This window comes from Lycium ferocissimum, chromosome 12 (assembly GCF_029784015.1).
Source record: "Lycium ferocissimum isolate CSIRO_LF1 chromosome 12, AGI_CSIRO_Lferr_CH_V1, whole genome shotgun sequence".
In the NCBI taxonomy this organism is placed as follows: Eukaryota; Viridiplantae; Streptophyta; class Magnoliopsida; order Solanales; family Solanaceae; genus Lycium; species Lycium ferocissimum.
In genome coordinates, this window is record NC_081353.1 from 39,389,040 (window position 1) to 39,414,637 (window position 25,598).

A 25,598-nucleotide genomic window follows, 5' to 3' on the forward strand; every position below is an offset into this window, starting at 1 on the left:
GGAACACCTCCTTCAATCGTGTGAAAACCTAAAAAATACAAAAAAAAAAGGGCTCTAATCTATACGAAATGGTCACGTGTCAGTTTCAAAGCTGATTTTCATGAGTTCTTCATCCCCATTTTATCACCCATTTTCAAGAGGTCGAAAACTGTTAGTTTCAAAACTCAACAAAAACTCAGCTCAATCCGCACCAATCAAGCTCAAATTTCAACTACAACTTCACAACAACATCATCACCAAACTCCAATAATCAATTTGGCCAACAACAAAGAATTTTGATTTTTGACAAACTCATTTTTTTGTTCTTCAAGCTTTTTAAAGGTTCAACAATGGTGGATTCGAAATTCTTTCTTCATTTTCGAATTTCATCAATAACTAAGGATCTAAAATGAGTTTAGCACTTGAATCGCAATTTTAAAACTTCAACAACCTTCGAATATGCTCAAAACCTCTAGTTCTTTTTCAAGTTCATACAAAAACAATAACTTTGTCCATTTCATTTTTCTAAATACAAAAATAATATTTCCATTACATTTCGGAATCAAAAAGAAAATAAAAAGGAAGAAAATGAAATAGATCTAAAAAAATTGCAAAATTACACGTGGCAGCGCGTGTATTTCACTTCCTGCTAAATATTTCAAGCCACAAACTAGAAGAAGCTTGTGGGGAAGCCAAAGAAGGAACTCGTTTTTTGACGTTAAGAATTCTTCCAATAATTTTGAGCCCAATCTTTCGAACCATTAAAAATGAGAAATCTCTAATAAGATTTTTTTTTTCTTTATTTCATCTAGAAGGACTAAGGATATGTACAATATGGGACTATCCGGCACGAATCCGGATTAGTCGGGCCTCAATGCGGATACCGAACACTAGATTGAAAACCAAAAGAAGAGATAAGATAAAGTTTGTTTGTCGTGCTAATTTGTTTTTGATGGTTATACTAGTCAAGCTGGTTGAATTTAGTCGATAGATAGTAATGATTAATAAAGATAATCTTCTAGTTTTCTATAATTTCGCGTTGATCATAAGAGACTGATTTTATCAAAGAAAAATGATAAATTATATGTATCGCCCTTGAGGCAGGAGCTGCATTTCAGAAGATATTGATTTTTGGCCCTTTATAATTTTTTTTTTTTTTTTAATTTTATGACCTTTTTACAAAATTTTATTTTTTATACGTGATTTGAAAAAGACATATAAGAGATCCGAAAAAATATTTTTAATCAAATTATAAAAGAGACAGACTTGTTTAAAAGTATTCCCTTTGCATTGCGTATGAGAATGATAAAAAGGTTGAGAAATATTTACACAACCAGTCCCAGATACTTTCTTCAATATCTCCTTAACTCCTTGTATAAATTTAATATTTTTATCATAATAATGAATTTAATAATACAACACACAAAGTAATAATCATAACATGAACGTATTTAAAATAATAACAAATACAATGCAATATTGATTTTCTAATTTTAAACAAAGAAAAACATATTAACATCTAATTCTTTTGAACAGTTTCTCCACATCATAAGAATTGAGACTCATCTCAAGTATTAAAGGTGCATTTGCCCATAACAATATCTACTTTCAACTTGCAAAGATATTCACATCAAACCTTCATTAGTCTAATTCAAAAAAGTATAAATAAAATTAAGGAGAGAAACAAAAACAAACCATCAAAAAAGTACAAAGAAAATTTAAGAAAAAAGAAGATATAATGGTCAAAACCACACTTGAAGTATCATTTTTTTGTGCATTTTCTACATGAACCATTAGATGTTTGCATTTTGTAATAGAATCTATCATCAACTATTATTGAGATATCAGGGATATTTGATGATGACATGATATATTTTTTGATTTTGTTAAAAATGGTGCCAAAAAACGACACTCCACACGGATAATTAAAGGAACTTTGAAAATTTAAAAAGAACTTGTTTTTAATAGTCAAAATACCCCCCAACGTTTTCTTTTTTTTTTCATGAGTTTGGAGAGCGTTGGGTCCATTTTTTTTTCGAGTATTAAAATGCCCGCTTTTTTCCTTTTTTTTTTTTTTAAATATTAACTTGGTGTTTTTAGTATGGGGTCCACCTCTTTAATTTCTCCTCATTTTTTATTAATTTCCCCCCTTCCTCCATCCATCTACTCTTCTTAAAAAAAAAAAAAAAATCTCTCAATTTTTTCTACTCCATTTTTTTTGAGGATCAAAAAAAACCCCATTCTCCTTCATCTTCATCAACATCATCATCATCATCATAAAAATTAGGAGTTGAAAAAAAAATTACGACCATCTTCCTCAATTTGATCCAAAAAACCCAAATGTGAAAGATAGTTCCAACAATATAGAACAAAGTTCATATTAATTTGATCAAACAATCAAGAATTTAAAGAAATAACTTATAGCTTTCTCCAAATTCCTAGCAATGGAGTTTAATTTTATCCCCAAATCAACTCAAAGAATTAGTGCTAATATAAAAAAGAAAATTGTATGGTTTGAAAACAAGCAACTTTCAATCGTATTTTCTTTAACAAATTAGATTTTCAACCTTTTTTTTTTTTTTTTTTCAGATAATTTCATTTTTGATTTTTTTTGTTTGAATTTGATTTGGTAAAAATCCAAATGTGAAAGGAGATTCTTAACACCAAGTAGAAAAAGTTCATCCATTAATTTGATCAAACAATCAAAATTTAAAGAAACCACTTTTTCTTCATTGTTTGTCTAAATTCCTAGCAATGGAGTTTAATTTTCTCCCCAAATCAACTCAAAGAATTAGTGCTTAAACAATCCAACCAAGCAACAAGTAAAGAATCAAACAAGCAACTTTCAATCAGATTTTCTTTAACAAGATTAGATTTTCAACTTTTTTTTTCAATATTTTCGTTTTTTTTTAATCAAATTTTTTTTTTTTTAATGAATTTGATTTGGGAAAAAGTAGATTATAAGAATAATCACTATCCTAGCTCTAAATTTATAATGGGTATTATTTGGCAAAAAGAATGGAGATGGGTATTAAATTGGGTGAAGAAGATCAAAGTAGCCTAAAAATGGAGGAATTTAAATTTATCTATGTGGCATCTATGTGGCATCTACGTGAGAAATTGATTTTTGGCAAAACACGTTACTATTTTTTTAAAAATAACGCACCAGACCTTTTCTCATTTTCTTTTGTACGGATCCGAAAAAAAGACATTTTAATGCCGAAAAAACATTTTCTATTCAAATTATAGGACCAACGCAAGGTCCTAGGTGTGTAGTTGTCATTTTGGTCAAACGTTGGGTATTTTGACTATTATTGATAAAAAAACACACCTTAAGTATCACTTTTTTAATTTAATTGGTACATACTAATCAAGGTGTGTTTTGATAAATATTTACCACAAATACTTGATAGTTAAAAGTTTTAAATTACGTAATAATGATAGTTTAATAATACAACACAAAGTAATAATTTAGAAAAGTAAAACGCAAACGCCTTATGGTTCAGCTCGAAAACTCGAAAAACTATGCATATTCACGTGTGTTTTTTACCATTAAAAAACCAAAAACATCTTTTAAATAGCCATTTCTGCCCCCATCTAGTAAAGTTGACTGTAAGTCCAAGTGTTCCCTGTGGTACAAGTACGACTACAGTTACGACGGCGATTTCGTATTCAAGAGAGTGAGTCGCAATTCTTTAATCACATTTCCTAATTGTCAATAGATTCATAGCTCTAATTGATTTTATCTTCTGATTACTGTGCTAATGTGATAAATTGTGGATAAGTAGCCTTTCTATGTTAATTTTCCGAAGAATTAGAGTTTGTTGCTTGTGACTGATTACTTTGCTGTTGATTTTGGGGGTTAAGTTGGGGGTATTTGAGTTAATTATCTGTTAAGTAAATTGGAGATCTCCATTTTGATCTATAATGTGTATCAAGATGGTTTTGTAGTAAATTTATGTTGCTTGAATTGAAATGGCGTAGTAGCCACCTATCTTGCTCGGACTCGGGCGCGGGTGTCGGATACGAGATAATGATCTAGAAAAAAAAATTCGTCACGATATAAATTTTAAGATACGAGGGTACGGATCCCGGCACGGATACTAAAAAAGCGGGATTCGGCAAAAATAATTCAAAATCCTAATAATAGAGTTATAAAACCTAAATTTCGAGGATATTATGTGGAAAGTTTGAGGAGAAAATATTGATCGAGAGGAGAATCTCGGAAGGAGATAAAAGGAAAAGGAGTGACATAGAAATTTCTATATACAAGTTATTCCATTTTCTTCAATTTCACCAAGCTTTTGTTTTGATTACATAAATCATTGAATCGTCCATTTCTCCCCGATTTTAGTCAAAGTTGACTGTATGTCCAAAATTGGTTGACCGATCGGGTGGTCCCACACCCACACCCACACAGTTGTCGACACGGCATGCGGCACCGAAAGTGAAGAGTCCGACAACATTAGGTAGCCACCAAAGTTCCTGAATTGATTATACCCCTCGTTATACTTTGGGCCAAATATGTTCTTATATGTTGGGGCCATAATATACCCCTCATCCGTTAAAGTTATCGAAGGTTACATCCGATCCCACGTGGCACTAACATTTGATGAGTTGGATGCCACGTGGCATACCACCTCAACGCCCCTAACCCATTTTGGCCCTTTTCTCAAATTGGAGATGTCCTTTTTGATCTCTAATGTGTATTAAGATGGTTTTTGTAGTAAATTTATGTTGCTTGAATTGAAATGGCTTAGTTGCCACCAAAGTTTGGACAGAAAAGGGCCAAATATGCCCTTGTTGTTATACTTTGGGGCCAAATATACCCCTCATCTGTTAAAGTTATCCAAGGTGGACATCCGATCCAACGTGGCACTAACATTTGATGAGTTGGATGCCACGTGGCATACCACCTCAACAGTCCTAACCCATTTTGGCCCTTTTCTCAAATTGGAGATGTCTATTTTGATCTCTAATGTATATTAAGATGGTTTTGTAGTAAATTTATGTTGCTTGAATTGAAATGGCTTAGTAGCCATCAAAGTTTGAATAGAAAAGGGCCAAATATACCCCTCGTTATACTTTGGGGCCAAATATACCCCTCATCCGTTAAAGTTATCCAAGGTGGACATCCGATCTCACGTGGCACTAACATTTGATCAGTTGGATGCCACGTGGCATAACACCTCAAAACCCCTAACCCATTTTGGCCCTTTTCTCAAATTGGAGATGTCTATTTTGATCTCTAATGTGTATAAACACGTATTTTGTAGGGACAGCAGGCAATGGATACCGTTCTCGCACCCGAGCCTGCAGTTGGTAGGTCAAATCCCTCTGTCCAAGTGATTGAGTTGAAGCTTTGGGCATAGAGCGACCTTATGGTTCTCAGTCCTCTTTCGCCGAGATGCCTCCCAGGGTGTGACGGGCGGTGTGTACAGGGCCCGGGTACATATTCACCGCGGCATACTGATCCAAAATCACGATTAGAGTCAGTCCGGATAAAAGGAAGAATCCAATCTCCTTCTGTTCTTAGTTAATAAAAACACAAGTATAGGCTGGAGGACTGATACTATAAGTAGGACAAAGGCCTTCAAAGAGAAATGAAAGGATTTTTGGAGCATTTTTCCACTTACGATGGTTTTTGTAGTAAATTTATGTTGCTTGAATTGAAATGGCTTAGTAGCCACCAAAGTTTGAACAGAAAAGGGCCAAATATACCCCTCGTTATACTTTGGGGCCAAATATACCCCTCATGCGTTAAAGTTATTCGAGGTGGACATCCGATCCTACGTCGCACTAACATTTGATGAGTTGGACGCCACGTGGCATGCCACCTCAACACCTCTAACCCATTTTGGCCCTTTTCTCAAATTGGAGATGTCTATTTTGATCTCTAATGTTTATTAAGATGGTTTTGTAGTAAATTTATGTTGCTTGAATTGAAATGGCTTAATAGCCACCAAAGTTTGAACGGAAAAGGGCCAAATATACCCTTGCCGTTATACTTTGGGGCCAAATATACCCCTCATCCGTTAAAGTTATCCAAGGTGGACATCCGATTCCCGTGGTACTTTGATGAGTTGGATGCCATGAGACATACCATCTCAACACCCCTAACCCATTTTGGCTGTTTTCTCAAATTGGAGATGTCTATTTTGATCTCTAATGTTTATTAAGATGGTTTTTGTAGTAAATTGATGTTGCTTGAATTGAAATGGCTTAATAGCCACCAAAGTTTGAAACAGGTGGAGGTTAATTTTCCATTGTTGTTTATTATTCTTTGATTCTATTATTACCTGTTGTTTCCTTTGCTTTGGTTATTGTATTATTTGTTGTTGCTACTGTTCTCTTCTCCATTATTTTCAGCATGGCTTCTTGCCAACTGTATTTCCTTTCCATACTTGATTTTGTTATGCTTTACTTGAGGCGAGGGTCTATCGAAACAACCTCTCTACGTTCACAAGGTAGGGGTAAGGTTGCGTACACACCACCCTCCCCAAACCCCACTTGTAGGAGTACATAGGGTATGCTGTTGTTGTAAATTGTAGATGAGGGGCCTTTCTATGTTAATTTTCTGAAGAATTAGAGTTCCTCTAAGTTTGTTGCTTGTGGTTGCGGATGATCACTTTGCTGTTGATTTTCAGGGTTAAGCTGGGAGTATTAGAGTTAATTATCTGTTACGTAAATTGGAGATCTCCATTTTGATCTAAAATGTGTGTTAAGTGGTTTTTGTAGTAAATTTATGTTGCTTGAATTGAAATGGATTACTAGCAACCAAAGCATGAAACGGGTGGAAGTTAATTTCCCCTCTTTGTTTTAGTATTATTGCAAGTATTATCCGGGCGTATTCAGTTTGCCGTCAATATGCCACTCAAAAATTTTGCTTGATTCTGCATTGAATTTGTAATGTAATCAAAATGTTACTTGTTAGTGTAGTGTACATGGTCATTTGGATATTTCTCTCTAGTACAGCGTGACAAATTATCTTTTCTTTTTCTGGTAACTCATTTATCCCACATGTTTGAAACTCCGGAGCGTAGGATTTGCCCCTCTACTTTTCTTTTTATACCGAGAAATCCGTCTGGATCCAACCCATAAAACTAATCGCAACCTTTGAAACTCGGAGATGATGGGCCCGCCCCTCTAACCTTCTCCACTTAAATACTAGGCTTAGGGCTCGAACTTGTGACCTAAGCCTCAAGTCCCTCAACCTTTGCCAAGTGATCTAAGCTGGGGGGCTTTGCCCCTCTACTTTGCTCTCACTTAATTTCTAGCTTTGTGTCAGTGGCAAGTTTGAACTGAATGTTAATACAACCAACAACAACAACATATCCAGTGTGCTCCCACAAGCAGGGTCTGGGGAGGGTGGGGTGTAGGCGGACCTTACCCCTACCTTTGTGGGGTAGGGAGGTTGATTCCGAAAGACCCTCACTCGAGAAAATCGTTTTCCAGAGCAAATAGTACACTTGGTCTTAGTCAAAAGGACGAAAAAGGTATCCTTGAAAAAAATTCTTGGTTACTGCTTCTTTTCATCTGAACAACTTTTTTGTTTCGCTTGCTTTTCCTTTCAGGAATCCATCCAGCTTGACCTAGATGGACCAGGTAAAGGAGTTCTCATCTGTATCATTAGTTGCTTTCAGTTTACCTGATGCTTATATTGGGAAGTTATATTGAGGGTAATTGCAGTATGAAAAAGTTGAAAAGATTGGTGAAGGAACATATGGTGTAGTGTACAAAGCTCGTGATCGTGTAACCAATGAAACCATTGCACTGAAGAAAATTCGGCTGGAGCAGGAAGATGAGGGTGTGCCAAGCACGGCTATTAGAGAAATCTCCCTCTTGAAAGAGATGCAGCATGGAAACATTGTGAGGTATACTGTAGAAATATGGACTTTATACACTACTCCTGAAAATATTATTTTATGGATATGATTGTGATGAGAGTGATTGAGGCTGTATTGTCTATTCTTGTGGTTATTCAATAAATGTAATGTAGATTATGCGGTTTATGCATATGACTACTTCCCCTCTATATCAGTTTACGCAGGACCTTCACTATTATAGTTTCTTGAGCAGTAAATATTGAATTGTTTTTGGCATAGACTGTCTTCCTTTTACCCCTTGTTTTTCTGTGTAAGAATCATTCTAACTATTAATCTTCTTAAATTCTTCTACATGGAGTGCATAGTTGGGAGATGCTTTATCTTTTGCTCTGGGGATTGGGAAGGATTAGCTGTCCATATTTACTGCTTTGAAGGCTTCTCATGGGATGTATCAGTTCTTACTGGGGAAAACTTCACCCCTCTATGTCCTGCGCTTCTTCAAGTGTATTTGGGTTGCATAAGTGCTGTTTCCATGTCATGGATATAGATCTAGTTAGCTACAACTTGTATTAAGGATGGTTAAACCATATTCATAGTATTACTTAGGTTCTGGATAATTGGAAAGTTCAGCATCTAAACATTTTAGATTGAAGTATTATAGAATTTATGCATCTACGCATACAAGCTTATTTCCATATAGATGCATTTAGGGTTGTGCCATAATTTGTAACATCTGCTGGTGGTAGAATGGTTTGATACAACTTGTAATTTAAGGAGCTTAATAATGATTCCTTAGTCAGAGTATAGAACACTTCAGAAATATTCAAGCTCATAGTGGCTAGGAGACAAGACATCTTCTGACTTCCCATTTTTTGTTTGTATGAGCTGGCCTATTTCACATTTGAAATCACAATTCATTTGGTCCTCTATCTAATTACGTTTGGAAGGTGAAGAAACTTGGTGCAAAGGTTCATTTAGTGATGATAGCTAGATAGAATTTGCCCCATTATGGGGTTATTGAGTTTTAGGAGTGCTGTTTTCTTGGGCTGATTCAATCAAAAGGAATTGAAGACCAGAGAGCAGATCCAAACACGATCTGTATGTTGGATGCCAATATAGAAATTCTCTTTTATAATATCAGAAAGCTATTTTTGAATTTTGTGAGACAGTTTTCTTCTTGTCTGGTTACAGGTTGCTAGATGTAGTTCACAGTGAGAAGCGATTATATCTAGTGTTTGAATATCTCGACTTGGATTTGAAGAAGCATATGGATTCATGTCCAGAATTCTCTAAGGATCCGCGTCTTGTAAAAGTGAGTAAGAAGTGGATGATCCTCAGGAGGTCTGTTTGTCATTATGTGTAATCTGCTTGATGAATTGGGTAACTCTTTTACTTCATGGTGGAAGAGGGAGGGAGAGGCACACTGACACAAATACTTAATTTAAGATTATTTGGTTATGTGAGAAGTATCACTATCTCATGATTATTACCAAGTTCACAGGCTTCTTGTTCATGGTCATTAATTAAGTAATCTCTCCAATTGTGCAGGTGTTTTTGTATCAAATTCTCCGTGGTATTGCTTATTGTCATTCTCATAGAGTTCTTCACCGAGATCTGAAGCCTCAGAACTTGCTGATAGATAGACGTACAAATGCTCTAAAGCTTGCAGACTTTGGATTGGCGAGAGCATTCGGTATTCCTGTCAGAACTTTCACTCATGAGGTAGCACGCAGTGTTTAGCTCTCTGAAACTTCCATTGTGCCTTCTCTTAAGTTTTTACCATTGTTTAATGTTCCCTAGGACTGATGAGAAACTAGTTTTGAGCAAAGCATAAACTTTTCTTACATCTGACGCCCTTTTTCAAGATCTGATACATCTTGTCTATGCGAACAACTTTTCTCTCTTCAAAGATTTTCTTTACCCTTTATGGCTTTAAGTTGTCTGTTGGCTTAAAAAGAGAAAGAGTTTGATCAAGGGTCTGTCACAATCAGTTAAAATAGACTCTTGTATCTTCTGTATTTGCTAAGCTAACATACCCATCATCAATTTGAGCGAGGATATGTTATCTAGCTGTTGTTTCATTGGGCCTTCAATAGTTGACTTTTTGTTTCAGGTGGTGACCTTATGGTACAGGGCACCAGAAATACTGCTAGGGTCACGCCACTACTCTACTCCTGTTGATGTTTGGTCAGTTGGCTGCATATTTGCTGAGATGGTGAACCAGAGGCCTCTTTTTCCGGGTGACTCCGAGATTGACGAACTTTTCAAGATTTTCAGGTTTTAATATACATAATAATTCTTACTAATAAAACAATATACATCACTAATTCTTTCATCAAAACAATGTTTCTTCTGAAAAGAGCACATCCAAATATACTTTGATAGTGGAAGTGTCCTCCTTAGGAATCTACAGACTACAGATCCCCTTTTCGTCCTTGTAACTGACCCTTCTTAGAAAGAAATAGGCATGGAACATTCTACTGGCCTACGTTATGCATCACAGATCAAAATAATTAGAAATCAAAGAGCAGACAGAATGTATGGGGCTGAGTGAACAGAATAGAAGGGCATGGGTAAGCCTCATGGTTCGGGATCCGTAACCATCATTTTGGATGGCCTGTGATGTTCATTTTCTTATGCTGATATGCATATTAGTAATTTATTTATTTACTTTTCCCTCTACGGGGTTTAAGAATCATATATTGGCTTGATGACGTTTATGACCAAAATGTCACTGTCAACAGGTTTTATAACTATTAATTTCATCGAACTCTATAAAGAGAAAACTAGAGTAAGGTTTCTTGAATCAAGGACTGTCAGCTTTTTGTTTCCTTCTGCATCGTGTTTATTGAATATTTCCAATGATGTTATTATTCTTTACTTTTTCTGTTTATGAAGAGTTGTGGGTACTCCAAATGAGGATACATGGCCTGGAGTGACTTCTCTGCCTGATTATAAATCTGCTTTCCCAAAATGGCCACCTAAGGTAATTTACGTGTCTCTATGTTTTGTTTCTTTAACTTTTTGACTCCTGCTATACTATGAGGATAACATCCTATGAATTATCTAATTGGAGCCCTTTAAACTTGTAGGACTTTGCACCTGTAGTCCCAAATCTTGATGCAGCAGGCCTTGATCTCATTGGTGTAAGTTCACATTCTAAGTTATAAATTGTATATGCATCTTATGAGCATGAAATTAATCACGTTTTGAATGAAGCTCCAGCTTCTAGTTGATTTCTAATGAGAAACATATCCTAGTGGAAGACATAAAAAGCATCTACAACTGTTTTTCGAATATCTTCCTGTGAAATTGCAACATCAGCAAGAAACTGACAATTAAATTTCTTAAAGGAAAAGGGTGTTCCAGTGACTGTGCTTGTGTTACGCTTTTTCGTTTTTAATGGTTTCATAATCTGCATCCATAATTCTTATTTCAGTCTATGCTCCTTTGTTTCCCTTTCTTTGTGTGTCTCTTTTCGTTTCCTTCTCAATTCTCCTTTATATTTGGAGGTCATTTATTGGGAGGTGGGTCATTACGGTGCAGTTTATTTCTATGGGTATTAACAATTTTCATGTTTAAATTGGGTTAATCACTTTGGCACTTCTCTTTTCATTTGGATTATGAGTAGTCTTCACGTGGACGATGATTAGCGTTTGAAGATCAGATAGAATATTTTAGACTTCAATCTGTCATGCTGATATATGTCCCCCCATTACTCATGTCCTGGCTTATTGGTGTTCCAGAAAATGCTTTGCCTAGACCCCAGCAAGAGAATCACTGCCCGGAGCGCCCTTGAGCATGACTACTTCAAGGATATTGGGTCCGTTCCGTGATTTCTTGCACCTTCATCTTAAGTTCTAATGTAAAAGATATTGGGTTTGTTATTCTTTGCACCTTCATCTTGAGTTTTAATGTAAATTGAGTGTGTTATCTACAAGGTTTTTATTCTTGAGAAATTGTCCAATTTTTAGGCTCTCTCTCCTTTTCTTTTAATTGTACTGAAAGACAGCAATCCATACTGCTTTCTAACATTAAATTTTATTTTGGGGTTCCATTAAGTGCTGTGCATAGTTTACTATCTGGCTTAATTTGATTTTATTACTGGAGTCCTTGATCATCCAAAAAGTGTCATTCTTGAGGATGCCAGCTGATTTGCCAAGGGTACAACGGTCGTTATCAAATATAAGTCGATCCCAGAAGGTGCAATACTAAGACAGCCGATCACTTGTTTTTTTGGATTGATTAACTGTTAATTACATGAGATTAACTCCCTGTTAAATGTGAATTTTAACCCCATTAATAACCAAAACTTCTAACTTGCATTTTAATAATCAGTTTCTTTTTGTTTCAGCATGTAACGTAGATGATCTAGTCAAACTGTTAGGAGCTTACTTGTTCACTAACATTACAAGAAGTGGAGTCATCTGCATCCTCCAAAAAAATAAAAGCACAAAGAAAAGCAGCATAGTTTGCACACTTTTTATTTGTTGCATTAGTTCTGCTACGGAGCTTTGGAGCATCAAACAAGGCCTACAATTAGCAAATGAACGTGGTTATATTGATTTAGAAGTGGAATCAGACTTCCTTATTGTTGTCAAGCTTATAAAAGAGGAAGACATACAATTTCACTCAACTTAGAGCTATTATGAAGATTGGAGATACTTGCTAGAAACCACCAACGCGAGTATTGTACACGCATGGAGAAAGGCAAACAATTGTGCAGATTTTTTTGACAAATGAAGGTCATAAACATGAAGAAGAACTGCTAGTTTGGGAAGACGTAATTAAAGATAGGGAGTTTTTTCTCCTTGTTGACTTAAGGAATGTAGCTTATGAACGGTTTTAATTTTTGTTTTTAGTATTTTCCAATGTACCGATTTTTTTTTTTAGTTCTGCACACTGTTATTGACAGATTTCGAACATTTTGGAGAAATTATTTCTCCATATAGCGGGAGCTAATAGTAAGTGTACAAGGCTAAAAGCAACTTGCAGCGCAAAATTGAACTTCAAAACGCTAATTAATACAATGAGTAGAAAAGTAGGGAGTACTCAAATTAGTTAAACAATGTGACGAAACACATATGGCAATATCAGCTAACTTCTCCATTAATTTCTACAAGAAATGCACTAATGTATAATTAAAGAAATCAAATTTAACGTATAGCTATGCATGCCTGCCTTAAAATATCACATTGACCTCTCTGCATCTTGGTTCATGCAGCATTGGTTATGCTCATCTCCTCAAGAATCCCATTGCCTGGTAAACATTATTTACAGTAACGTCCGCTATGTCTGATGCTTTTCTGGCTCCCTCTGCCAAAACTTCATCCAAGTAATTTGAGTCGGACACAATTTCCTCATAGCGTACCTGCAAAGTGCAAACCGAGAGAAATTATGCAAAACTGTCTTTAAAGGAAGAAACGTTGGACAGACACTAGGTATGTAATCAAGACGAATTCATCTTTGACTTCCAATTGTCTTATGCGAATCAGATTATCAGAGACGGAAAATCTCATTCTCCAAGCTTGAACTAAGTCAATTTCAAACAGAAATGTGGTCTGCTAGAAAATCAAACACAAACAATTTTACAGAAGTTAAAAGAAAAGCTATGGAAGAGACTATAACCCCTATATATATTTAAAAGAGAAGTGAATTGAACTAAAAAAGATGTTTGAGAGGAAAATGAAGAGTTGGAACACAATAGAGTTAATATGACACTAGTTGATACCTAGATGCAAAGTACTTGCAAGAAAGTTTATTGTCATTAAAAGGATAGCACCAAATTCAATTATAATAGATGCAAAGTACTTGCAAGAAAGTTTATTGTCATTAAAAGGATAGCACCAAATTCAATTATAATAGATGCAAACATATGGATGCCCACAAAGCTATTATAAGAAATGTAACTATAATATTTGAAACCAAGAGAGAGTAAGTGTCGCAAATTAAAACCTGAAGGACGGTTTATGTCGCCCTTTTATTATAAATTGTCAATACATATGGTGGAAAAGATCGAAAAAGGAGGTATATAAAGAGAAAATAATACTACATGCACTTTATTGGCACTCCCAAACCTATATTTCTTCCCAAGGTTCTAGCTCTATGGCATTGGCTACACTAAGAATTAGGCTACTACGTCAAACACTCGTGATTCTCCGATATGAGCATGCGGACGAACTTTTGCAAACTTTCCAACTAAATGCAAAGCAATTGACCAAGAATATTAAAAACAGATACATCGTGGACAAATCAACTATACAAGCACAACCATCCAACTAACACAAACTCTCAGGAAGGCATCACATGGGAAAGAACAAACCTGGATAGGGTGTAGATGATCAACTAAAGCATCTGTAAGCACGACTTTGAATGTTCCCCAATTCATATCTCTGCATTCTTCTGCAACCTCCTGCGACATCAAATCATTGAGATTTAACTTCTCCAGTGGTTGGACAATGTAATTATAAAGGAACCAATTTTGCACCCCTCAGACTCAACAACCCGAAAGAAAAAAGAAAGAAATTTACCTATTTTATACGACACATTTCGGCAGACCTTTAATGTGAGAAGTTTCTCTGACTTGCATATTAAATTGATAGTAGTGGAAGAAAAATAATTGAAGTTGTTTGTGTAGGATGAGGAAGAAATTTTTCAGAATACCCAGCTTGATTATTCAGAAAAGGGACAAAGAGTTTACTCTGATATCATGTAGAATGAGAAGAAAAGAAGGATTTGGAAATACACAGCTTAATCTTTCCCTCAAGCTATTGATGATTTAAATAGTGGAGAACTCTGTTAGCATGTCAGCATTGATTGAGGAAATGGTCTTGGGCACCCCAAAAGCCAACTTTTGAGGTGTTAGGCCCATGTCCATTTTTTAACATGGTGCAAAGCCAGGCCTATTATTGGTTTACCCATTGTTGGGGCCCATGTTATAGCACCATGCTCCAAATGTCCAAACTTGGGCGTGTGTGAGGGTGTTAGGATGGCGTACATTGGTTGAGAGAATAAATTGTTGTCTCTTTAGATGGTTTTGGCCAGCCCTTGAGGTTGAATAATATTGGTGAAAAGAAAAGGATAATGTACACAAATTATTAACATTGAATATGAGGTCACTCACCTGCTTGGTCTTGCCTGTAACTAGCTGATAAATGGAAAGAAGATTGTTACATTCAGGTCTTTCTGCATTGTCAAACTCCAAGCTGTGTATTGGCAAATAAAACAGCAGAATAAATTATAACTCAGCACAAGAAAGTAAAGTCATTGAGAAAATTTGTTATGCTTTAGAACGCATGTCACGGGCCTTGTCAAGGTCTAGCCTTTAGAGCAGCTTTTTCTTTTCAAAAGTAAAAGTAAGACATTAAAGTCTCAATAGAGAAGATAAATAAAATTATACAAGCCCCCACACCAGAAGTGATTGGATTCTTACCCGGGAAATGCATCAGTCTTGCACCGTTTTATCTTATTTGCTATTACCTACGAAAAGAAAAAAAAAGTCCCACATTAAGCATGAAACAGGTCTATTGTTCAACATACAATAATTACCCCAACCAAGCTTCATTTTGATATCATAAGGTCATCGCCACTAAAGATTTATTAAAAAATGCATACAACTTAACGCCTAGAACTCCAACAAAACACTTACTTTGACATGACACAAGTATTGAATTAGAATTTATTGTTGTCGTCGTCGTCGTTATTATTATTATTATTAATAATATTATTATGGTCAAAATGAACATATGGTGTGTTGAGAACTTGAGATGAAAGAAAGTGGTGTTTAACCTTTTACCGTGAATAAAATATGGTTAGACTTTCCTTTTTTAGGAAATAGATGTTAATTTAGGACAAAGTTGGACATTCAACTAAAGACAAATTATTCCAACATGGCCACATATCCATGTCAACTCTTAGTCCAATTGCTTAACTATTAATAAAGCCACTACAACCCACATTTCCAACCGATGTGAGCCTTAAACGCCTCCCCAGGCCAAAGGTTGGACATATGGAGCACAGGCAACATAACACCCATGCGTGACATTTCGAGAATAATTATGAGTCTGACTTTAATACCATGTTAAGAAAAATGAACCATAGAGTTAACTCCCACATCTAGCTTTTACATTGAATAAGGCCCAACCATTGTGAGCCTCTAACGCCTCCGCATGCCAAGGCTAGATATTTGGAGCACAAGCAACGTAATACCCAAGCGTGACATTGGTTAAACCAAGAATACTTATTAATCTGGCTTTAATACCATGTTTAGTAAATGAACCTTGGATTTAACTCAATTCCAACCGCTAACCTTTTCGGTTGAGTTAGCTTTCTTGTGAAATGCACTTGACATTCTTTTACTAATTGTAACTTTCAGATTTTGATCAAAAACCAATAAATGGACATGGATATGTGGAATAACCCAAATATAAACAAACAGAGGAAAAGATAATTCAAAAGTATTTATGAAGAACTTCGAGATGGAATTGCAGATTTCCAAAGATGAGAAGTTGCGAATAAGTCTTTTTCTCTTTCCTTCTTACAATAACACATTCAGAATATAATCATGCTATTCAAATTTTTATTATCATGTTCAAATGCATAAACCCATATTTGATAGTGATATACATAAAGAATTCTGTGAAAACCAAAAACATATGACCCAAAAAAATTAATTTTACTTACATCTTTTGAATCGAGCAAATTGATCCTCGACTGATCAGATGCTGCTGACTTCGACATCTGTCCAACGAACTCCATTAGAAAAATATATAGGAAAGATGCATAAATTTATTAATGAAACTGAGACAAATATGACAAAGGCTTTAGGCAGCAACTATTGTAAGATGAACAGCATTTTTCTTAGAAGTGGACGAATTACTATCCAGTTTCCAAGAGAAGTGAGATACTATTTCACACCATACTTTCACATTGTCTATGTGCTCATGTAAGCTTTTTATCTCATAGAATGCCTTATCTATTTGAGTCTTTGAAATGCCACAGAACTATAATAAGAGTGAAGTTAGGATGTAAAAATGGTGTTGTACGTGGATCCAAATTCTTTCTCTCCCATTTGTACGTAGTGGACTAGCGAGGCTCCAGAGAAAGTGTTATCAAGTTGACAAGCAGAACTTTCTAACAAAAACATTCTATCATGTTCTCTTGGGAAATGCTACCACTTCTTTCGTAGTAGGATTAGCCCAAGAAGATTCTTGGCTGTACGTCAAATGGAGCAGGATGGGTGCAGAGGATTTACGTGCCAAAACCCAACTAGTTTCGGATTGAGGCGTAGTTATAGTTACAGCTGCAGGTCAAGTAGAATCAGATCAAATACACTCAATTGTACTAGAATGGTAACCTAGTGTCTCTGGATCAGAATTCAAAAGTGAAGTGCGTGAAACGCAATGTATATTTGTCTATGTATGAAAATAATTTTCTCATCTGCATTTTACTGAAATCAAAGCATCACACAGTTTAGTTACTGAGGTTTAGATCCACAATGACCTGCTATTGCTGAAGGTTCAAGTAGAGTACTGAGCATCTTTAGATTCCTCACAATAGTTACCAATTAAAATTGAATTTTAAGCATTAAGCAGACAAAAGAATATAAAAAGTATGATTTTGCTTCATTAAAGATATCTACAATTTTAGTCTTTTGTGCATGCCAGCACCTTTTAAGCTTCTACAAAAGAGTCGGTGCAGGAGAAAAATAGAAGAAAAGCTGTTTGAATTTAGGAAGAAAAGAAAAGACTGATTTAAAAATAAAAAAAAAAGGGGAAAGAAAGAAAAGCTGTTTGAATTTAAGATATTTCAGACCTTGGAAAGACCATCAGTAAGGGACATGATTCGAGCCCCAGTGGGTGGAATAAGTGGTTCAGGAACCTATATTGACAAAGCATACTGATAAGTGTTTTAACCTACACAAATATTAGGTGTAGAAGTGAAGGGTATCAACCAGGCATCAATTGAGAATCCACCTTGAAGATTGCACCACCTCTCCTGTGACAGAGAATAACAAAGTGAATTTCTTTTGACAAGTTGAAGTAGAGTCAACTACTTCCTACTCAACCAAGAAAAGGAGGGACAGGAAAAAGTGAAACAACAAAAAAGGGGGTATCCAAATATATGTATTTAGAGCAACACATGACTGCCTTATGACTTACCCTCCCAGTTTCTTCCACTTTCTTCCTCCATATAAATAGTTAACACGCTCAGCCAGCTCCCGTGTCAACTCCAGATGTTGCTTCTGATCCTCTCCGACAGGGACAAAATCAGACTGCAGAAGGATACTAGGATACATCATACATCAGATCCACACATATTCAAACACTCTTTCAAGATTAGATTCGGGAAAATTGTTCTGGGGACTGCAGTGGCATTTCAGCAAACTACGCCAAGGATACCCCAAGATATAATGGTAATCAAAATACTGAATGCAACAAGTCAAGCTTCTAGTTCATAAAAAATAAATCTGAGGAATATCAACTAGGGTTAGTGAAGTATGGAGATGGAAACCACCTGGTACAGAAGGATATCAGCAGCCATTAGCACAGGATATGTTAGAAGGGCAACAGCCACATTTTCATCCCCCTGCATAGAGGAGAAATTAATATTAAAAACAACTGGTAGAGACACTGAAAAAACCATCAGGTACAAGAAAGAGGTTTTAAGTGTGAGACCAAGGAGTTATGATGGTTCTGTAATAGATGGGGATAAAACCAGCAACCAACATTCTGGATTTTATATCGTTGGGCGTAAAGTTTCCTTCCATTTTTTGGTTCCAGTTTCAGACAGTAATTATATGCACCAGCTATTTCAACAATTCTAAGAAATCTTGAAGTCTGAAATGAGAAAAGTAAGAACCCGAAAGCAGGTAGGTTGTCTGCATCACCCCCCTTGGGGTGCGGCCCTTCCCCGGACCCTACTAACGCTGGACGCTTAGTGCACCGGGCTGCCCCTTTATAGGAGGTCCAAAGGCATACCATTAAAAGCATGCTTGTTAATAATATCTTCAAAAGCATGCTTGTTAATAATGTCTTTCAAGCATTCATACTGTAGTTGGTATGCGTACTGGATCATGGAACTTACAGAAAATTTGATCTATCAACAAAGTTGAGATCTTCTAACCAAATTATTGGCTGTTTTCACAAGAGATGTTACCATCAAAATGATCTTTGATTAATGTTGTTTATCTCAAACAGTAAAGAAATATCACACCTGATCTTGACTACTAACTGCATAAATAGAGGAAGCTGGTCTATAAGACAGAAAGGAGGATCAGGTAACTAAATTAAGTGTGTAAGGCATTAAAGGTTGTAAGTTCAAGGGGCAAGCAGCAAACTCATGTTGAGCAAAAGTGTAAGTCTTCAGATAAATGTAGGTAGCATGTTCACATGAACCATTTATGTGGAGCCCAATGGCATCGATGTCACTTGTAAAGATAGTCAAAGAAAAATCAACTAATTATCTTTTGCCACTTATTCTCCCAGATTCTTGATATAAATCTACCTACTATTATTTTATCCAAAAACATCCATTGGTTGAGTTCATCCTTATGTTGAGTATCCACATTTCACATGCAGCATCAAATCACAGTTTATAAGATAATAAGGTTGAAAAAGGAATTCCTTCAAAAGATTTATTGAGTTAAATCTGTATTACTGCCAATCCTGAAAAGCAGAAATTAGGATATTGACAGTTCAACACGCAGTGGAGACAGAGCTGCATACAGCAATAACGCACCGCCTTCCGTGACTTCTCTTTAAATTGAATCATTCTATTGAGCCAACCAATAGGTGTTGCAGAACTCAATAGCCACATCAACTCTACATGAGCACGAACATGAGACTGCACAAAGACTGAAGCCTGGAACCAAAGTAGCAGTAATCACAATGCAAGGGATGGGTTAAAGTGTATATATATGTTAGAGAAGATACAAGGCAGACCTTAGAAGGATCCACACCACATGCTAAATAAATAGCAGCTGTATCCCTTGTTGCCCTTAACAATTGTTGTGGGTCATACGGCAAAGTTATCTGGAAACATCTGAAGGAATATTACTTTCACCAAGGAGGAGAAATTCTTTAAGCATAGAAACTTTAAAAGAAAAGAAACTCTAATTTTTGAGAATTTCCACGGATGGAATAAGCCTCAAACATAAAGTAAAACAAAAGATTGAATGGGTACCAGCATGGCACAGTGTTGTCTGTACTATTAGAAGGGCTAAGAAAACTATACAAATGGCCTTTGCAAATAATGTAGACTCCATGTTAGATATGATCAGAGCTTCGGAAACGCATTGTCTTAGTGATGTTTTTACCATTTATAAAATATCATTACTTATAAAAAATAAAAAAGTTTCCTCCAAGACTGGCCTTAGTGATTGCTTCTTGTTGTTTGTTTACAATTCCCTCTTGGTCTTCTTGCTGTTGTTCTTGTACATAGTTTGTATTTATCACCACCTCACCCTGAGATGAGAGGGAAGGTCGACTCAAATCTTGAACCTGATTTTGAATCCTGTACCTGTTAATGATGCGAACAGGAAGTTTTTCTTTTTTCATTAATGCGGCCTATTCGAGGCTCGTCCATGCCCCCAATAATTTGACTTGGTATATAGACTTAATTTCTTTATGAACTCCTAATTTTATCAATTCCAATAAATTAATCGTTCCTTGTGCTGGTGATTTCTCTCTCTGTGCATCACATTGTTACTTTAAAAGTTTCCTTGAGAGATTCCACCACAAATCCTCTTGCAAAGAAACATCTAAAAAGAAATGCTAACGAGTATCATTACTCCACATTTTGTATTACTAATGCACCAAATTGAGGCTCAATTAGTTTTATAAGCCCATCAACCTTATGGTTAGTTGATGTCAGTCTATCATGATGAACAAAGGAACAAGTAAATGCTTGTTTTTTCATTGGCACTTGAAGTCCATATAAAGGAGGAAAAAGGAAATCACGGAACATGTGCTGGTGGGAACTAGAAAGTAGGAGATACTTGGTGGAATAGTCGAGGTGCCCGCATGTTGGCCCGGACACAACCGTTACAAGAAAAAGGGAAAATAGAAGTCTTTACTAGGATTTGAGTTAATAAAGTCTCAGAATCGAGATTGCCAGTCAAAATCCTAGATGAACTAACTTCAAATTGCAAGTGTCTGGACAATGATGAAAGATCTATGCACTTGATTTTAGAAACTTCCTAGGACTGAAATATTGGCTTAGCAAATTACACAGATAATCACAACAATATTTAGAAAGTGAGTGGAGTTATTGATTAAATTTATAATAATTTATAATAAGTCATAAAGCTATTTCTTGATAATGCAAGTTCATATATATCTTCCATAAAATGTAAAACAGCACGAGAAAATTGCAAAGAAAGAACATATGACTAAGGAATAGATTGGCAAATTTGAACGATACCGCATGAAGGTCCACAATGAAGAAGAATGTCTCATATGTATCCTGAAAAGAGCAAACTCATCAGTGAAAATCTCTTAACACATCTTATATGTTCCAGCAGCTGTAATTTCCAATCAACTCAATACTAGCATTAAGGGACTTCCAAGATTTCTTAAAAATATGCCAATCAACTGAGTATCCGAATAATAATTAGAAAGACGATCCCAAACAAAAACAGGAAGTCATAGCATATGTGTGTTATCACATCCAGTGTTATCTCTAGTTTCCTTTTGGTGTACTTATGAGGTCCCTATTTGTATAGAGGATTGGACCTCTTTTGTTAAGAATCATATTTTGGTGTAGATTCTCTTCTTTTGGTATACGGCTTGTATATGGGGACTTCCCCATTTGTTAATAATATACTAACCTTATTAAAAAAAAAAAAATAGCATCCACTGTCTTCTCATCAAACTGTGTCAACAACTGGAGTTCACTGTTCCATTCAATAACCGACTGAGGCATTGACATTCACACAAAATGCAGAGAAAACCAAAGAGATCAGCAGATATTTGATTCATAAGGAGTTGATAAACATGACAGCATGTCAGTTGGAAGCCCTAAGCATTGCCGTTAGACCTTGATAGCAATACCACAGTAACATCTAGTGAAAAAATGTTGATGAATGACAACTAAGAAGTGTGGATTCGACAATGTTCATTACAGAGTTTTCCAGGCTGATACTGGCCTCCTTTGTGAAACAGATCACAGTGCAAAAATGATAATCAAACATTCAAACTAGTCATAGAAATTTGGATATCTTATATTGATGCTATACAAATTTCCAATATGGTGTAATTTGACTACACCGAGATAAATCCACAAATTCTTTTAACACAAAAGTTCTCGAGTAAAGCTACAACAACAACATACCCAGTGTAATCCCACAAGTGGGATCTGAGGAGGCTAGAGTGTACGCAGACCTTACCCCTACTTTGGGAGGTAGAGAGGTTGTTTCGATAGACCCTCGGCTCAAAGAAAAGCAACCGGAAAAAGAAATAACGGAAGCTAAGAAGCCATGGCAAAATACTATATAAAGCATGACAAAGCAGTCTGAAAAAAGGAACCAATAATGTAACTACCACAAAATCATACGATAATCGAGTACGTTGTAACTAAGTTAAAAGTGGAAAACCCAAGCACCGTTCAACATGCCATATTAGTAGGAAACACTTGCACCTTCGCTTTAGATTGCAAAACAAAACATCGGTAGGATATTCAGCAACTATATATAAGAAGACAGAAACAAAATAAAGAATTTTAATTGCTAGAAACATGTTGTAACCAAGTTAAAACTTCTTTTACATGGACTCTTTCCCCGCGGAAAGTATAAGAAAAATGACAAAGAAGCCAACCTGCAAGCGTATCCAGTTCTTTATGGCACCAAGATAATTCCCCAGATGTATTGACCCTGTAGGCTGAACACCGGAGACTATTCTCTTCCTGTTTTGAGAAAAAGAAAAGAACAAAAGCACAACGTTTTAATTATGAAAATCACAAACTATCATGGTGATCTAAACTTTCAAATGACCAGCCCAGTGGGTAGCACTTCACATGAATGTCTTTTTTGAAAATCACTCATGATGCCTTATGGTACCATAAACCACAAGGATCATATTTCTCCATATCTTGAGGCATGCCCAACAAGTTCATAACTTCTTGATGAAGCCGTTCATTCTTAGTATTTTTCATTTCCACGATGTTAAACACTTAAACTAGGTCTAAAATAGATTAAAAAAAGCATAACAAAAGCTTCTACTTTATGAAGTACTGATATATGGAACCACATAGTACGAGTAGAGTGCAACAAGACTAAAAGTTAAGAATTAAGACATAAATCATACAAATATATAGTAAAAGTTGCACATTAGTACGCTTGTAAGAAACCAGTGTTTAACATTGTGGAACAGCATAACCATTAAGATTTGGAACCAATCACTGATTGTTGTGGATCAATATACTCTCTGGTTAAAAAAGCCAAAGATCATTCCAGGATTGCTGTGAATATAAGCGGAGAGGGAAAATCAATTGTTATAAGTGTACTTGTTTTGTAACAACGATAGGCACAAATCAACTCAAAATCACCAAGTAAGTAACTCATCAACCTTAAAATTGAACTTTCTAAGCATTCAAGTTCCTCAAGCTGGATAGACAATTTCGACAGTGCAAAACAAATAATCAAAACCCAACTAATTTGACCATTCATACATCAATCAAGAGCTAGTAAGAATCAATCAACAACCCTGAAAACCAACAGCCTGTCAAATCGGAACGCTTGAAGAATGCAAAGTTATTTCTGGTTTTTTGTCCAATTAAACTTTTATCTAATCAGTTGCATTACACAAACTGGCAAGTAAATCACAATTGAGTTATTTAATCAACATGCCCATTAACAAACAAGCTGTCAAATTTATATGCTTGACCAATGCAAGGCAATTTCTGGTTTTTTGTCCAGTAAATATTTTATCTTTCTCAGTTGAAGTAAATGACAATCGAGTATAATTTGGATGTATGAAACAATTAAGATTTTACGAATGAATCAACAAGCACATTAATTAACAAGCTGTCAAATTGAAATGCTTGAAGAATGCAAGGAAAATCTGGTTTTTTGTCCAATAGTACATATAATCAACAAGCCCATTAATTAATAAGTTGTCAAATTGAAATGCTTGAAGAAAATAATGAAATTTCAGGTTTTTTGTCCAATAAAGATTTGTATCTTTCTCAACTACACAAACTGGCAAGAAAATCACAATCCAGGGATTGGTCACTCAACTAATCGTTATTATCTCAAAAAGTCACCCTTCTTCTTGATTCCAATCTTTTTTAACAATGAAAGTGACTTTCTGATATAATAACTATTAGTTGAGTGACCCTTTGAGAAATAAACTCCACAATCAAGCACAATTCCTTAATTCGGATGTATAAAACAATTACAGCAACAAAATTAGAGCTGCATTACTTTAACAGTGCTTGAAGAAGTCTCTGAATTAACAGGTTCAGATACAGCTACATTACTGCAAAGACATCGAAAATCTCAACCAGCTCGTAATCCATCATGTTGTCGAATTAGCCATGTTTTTTTTTAATTGGGGGTGGGGAATAGAACCCTCACCAACAAGGTGAAATTTCAAGTAGCCAACCAACTCAGCTACTAAGATTCACCCACAATCGAGTATAATTCAGATATATAAAATAATTAAGAGTTTATACGAATGAATCAACAAGCCCATCAATTAACAAACTGTCAAATTGAAATGCTTGAAGAAAGCAATAAAATTTCTAATTTTATTTATCTTTCTCAGTTTCATTATACTAACTATCAAGCAAATATAAAAATCAATTCTAAATTAGAGGTGCATTACTTTACAGTGCTTGAAGAAGAAGTCTCAGAATTAACAGGTTCAGATACAGCTACATTACTGCAAAGACACCGAAAATCTCTACCAACTTGTAACCCATCATGTTTACGAATTAGCCTTGTTTTTCTCAAGTATCCGCAAGACCTGCTAAATATAAATAAACAGAACAAAACTTAAAGCTAATGAATTGATAAAAAAGGAAAACTAACAGAGATTTAGAGTGAAAGATGAATTACGTGGAAGAGGTGAAACGAGGAGTGGAAAAGGTGAGAATACTGAAATGTGAGAGAAGAGAACGACCCATTGCTGCAAAGCAATATGGATGAGATTGGTGAAAGAGGGAAAAATATAAGGATTAGTTAATAAGGAAAAACTTTATGATAGTGTGAAATATGCCATGTCATATTTGTATTAAAGTTCTTATTTTATTTTTTTTGGATTTTTGTACCTCAACGATCCATTGTTTCATTTATATGTTTAAGCTATTACTAACTTTGTATTAAAGCACATCAATCGACAATAGGTGTATGGAAGTCAACTCAGCATCGATGTATGTTTTAATACGAAGATAGTGATAGTGTATCTAGGTAAATGGAACAAGGAACAATTGAGGTCTGAAACTCGTGAAAAGATGATAGTTTAGGTTTATTTTTTACTATTAACTTCTTCTTTTTCTAATTTTAGGGTGGATTGGCATATGGATGAAACTATTTTAAATTATTTTTATTTTTAATTAGTCAAATATTTTGCACAGTAATTTGAAGAAATAACTCTTACTAGCTTTTTATTAAATTTTCATCAGTTGACCTTTTTTATATATATAAAGTTACTTTTAGATTATGAAAATAAGTTTTAAGGATATTTCAATCATCTATCTATAACTATATTATTATAAAAGCATGAATATAAATGTTGGTTGACCAAAATAGCCTTCAAATATTGAACGACTTTTATGTCCTTAATTATTAAATTT

At 35.3% G+C, this 25,598-nt stretch overlaps 2 protein-coding genes across 4 annotated transcripts in view; one reads left to right on the forward strand and one right to left on the reverse strand.

Annotated features, from left to right (window-relative positions):
• The window catches only part of LOC132040970 (cell division control protein 2 homolog A-like), a 79,677-nt gene extending 67,892 nt beyond the window's left edge, over positions 1–11,785 (forward strand). Inside the window, exons 2-10 of one of the 3 annotated variants that reach the window (XM_059431682.1) lie at positions 3,632–3,659; positions 7,554–7,584; positions 7,669–7,853; positions 8,997–9,117; positions 9,354–9,527; positions 9,919–10,082; positions 10,704–10,791; positions 10,898–10,951; positions 11,552–11,785. In XM_059431682.1, coding sequence (XP_059287665.1) covers positions 7,576–7,584; positions 7,669–7,853; positions 8,997–9,117; positions 9,354–9,527; positions 9,919–10,082; positions 10,704–10,791; positions 10,898–10,951; positions 11,552–11,641 — 885 coding nt within the window. In that variant the 5' untranslated portion in view covers positions 3,632–3,659; positions 7,554–7,575 and the 3' untranslated portion in view covers positions 11,642–11,785. Of the gene's footprint in view, positions 1–3,522; positions 3,660–7,553; positions 7,585–7,668; positions 7,854–8,996; positions 9,118–9,353; positions 9,528–9,918; positions 10,083–10,703; positions 10,792–10,897; positions 10,952–11,551 lie in introns of those variants that run through there. The other 2 variants (XM_059431680.1, XM_059431681.1) reach the window with 2 other exon arrangements.
• Positions 11,786–12,839: 1,054 nt separating this feature from the next.
• LOC132040969 (tryptophan--tRNA ligase, chloroplastic/mitochondrial) lies at positions 12,840–24,993 on the reverse strand. Its single transcript, XM_059431678.1, has 15 exons — positions 24,871–24,993; positions 24,629–24,769; positions 22,619–22,706; positions 21,228–21,269; positions 19,748–19,837; positions 19,545–19,667; positions 18,321–18,392; positions 17,966–18,078; positions 17,780–17,801; positions 17,619–17,684; positions 16,488–16,544; positions 15,238–15,284; positions 14,929–15,010; positions 14,128–14,217; positions 12,840–13,176 (listed from the first exon to the last, which is right to left on the reverse strand). The coding sequence occupies exons 1-15, from the start codon at positions 24,927–24,929 to the stop codon at positions 13,042–13,044; spliced, it is 1,227 nt and encodes a 408-aa protein (XP_059287661.1). The 5' UTR covers positions 24,930–24,993; the 3' UTR covers positions 12,840–13,041.
• Between the last annotated feature and the right edge of the window lie 605 nt (positions 24,994–25,598).

Excerpts from the sequence above, each read along its gene's own strand:
- LOC132040969 (XM_059431678.1), bottom strand. The coding sequence starts at position 24,929 with ATGGGTCGTTCTCTTCTCTCACATTTCAGTATTCTCACCTTTTCCACT. Across the intron at positions 15,285-16,487 it reads ATTTGCTCGATTCAAAAGAT|GTAATAGCAAATAAGATAAA; the intron begins GTAAGTAAAATT and ends TTCTTTTCGTAG. Across the intron at positions 13,177-14,127 it reads ATCATCTACACCCTATCCAG|GTACGCTATGAGGAAATTGT; the intron begins GTTTGTTCTTTC and ends TGCACTTTGCAG.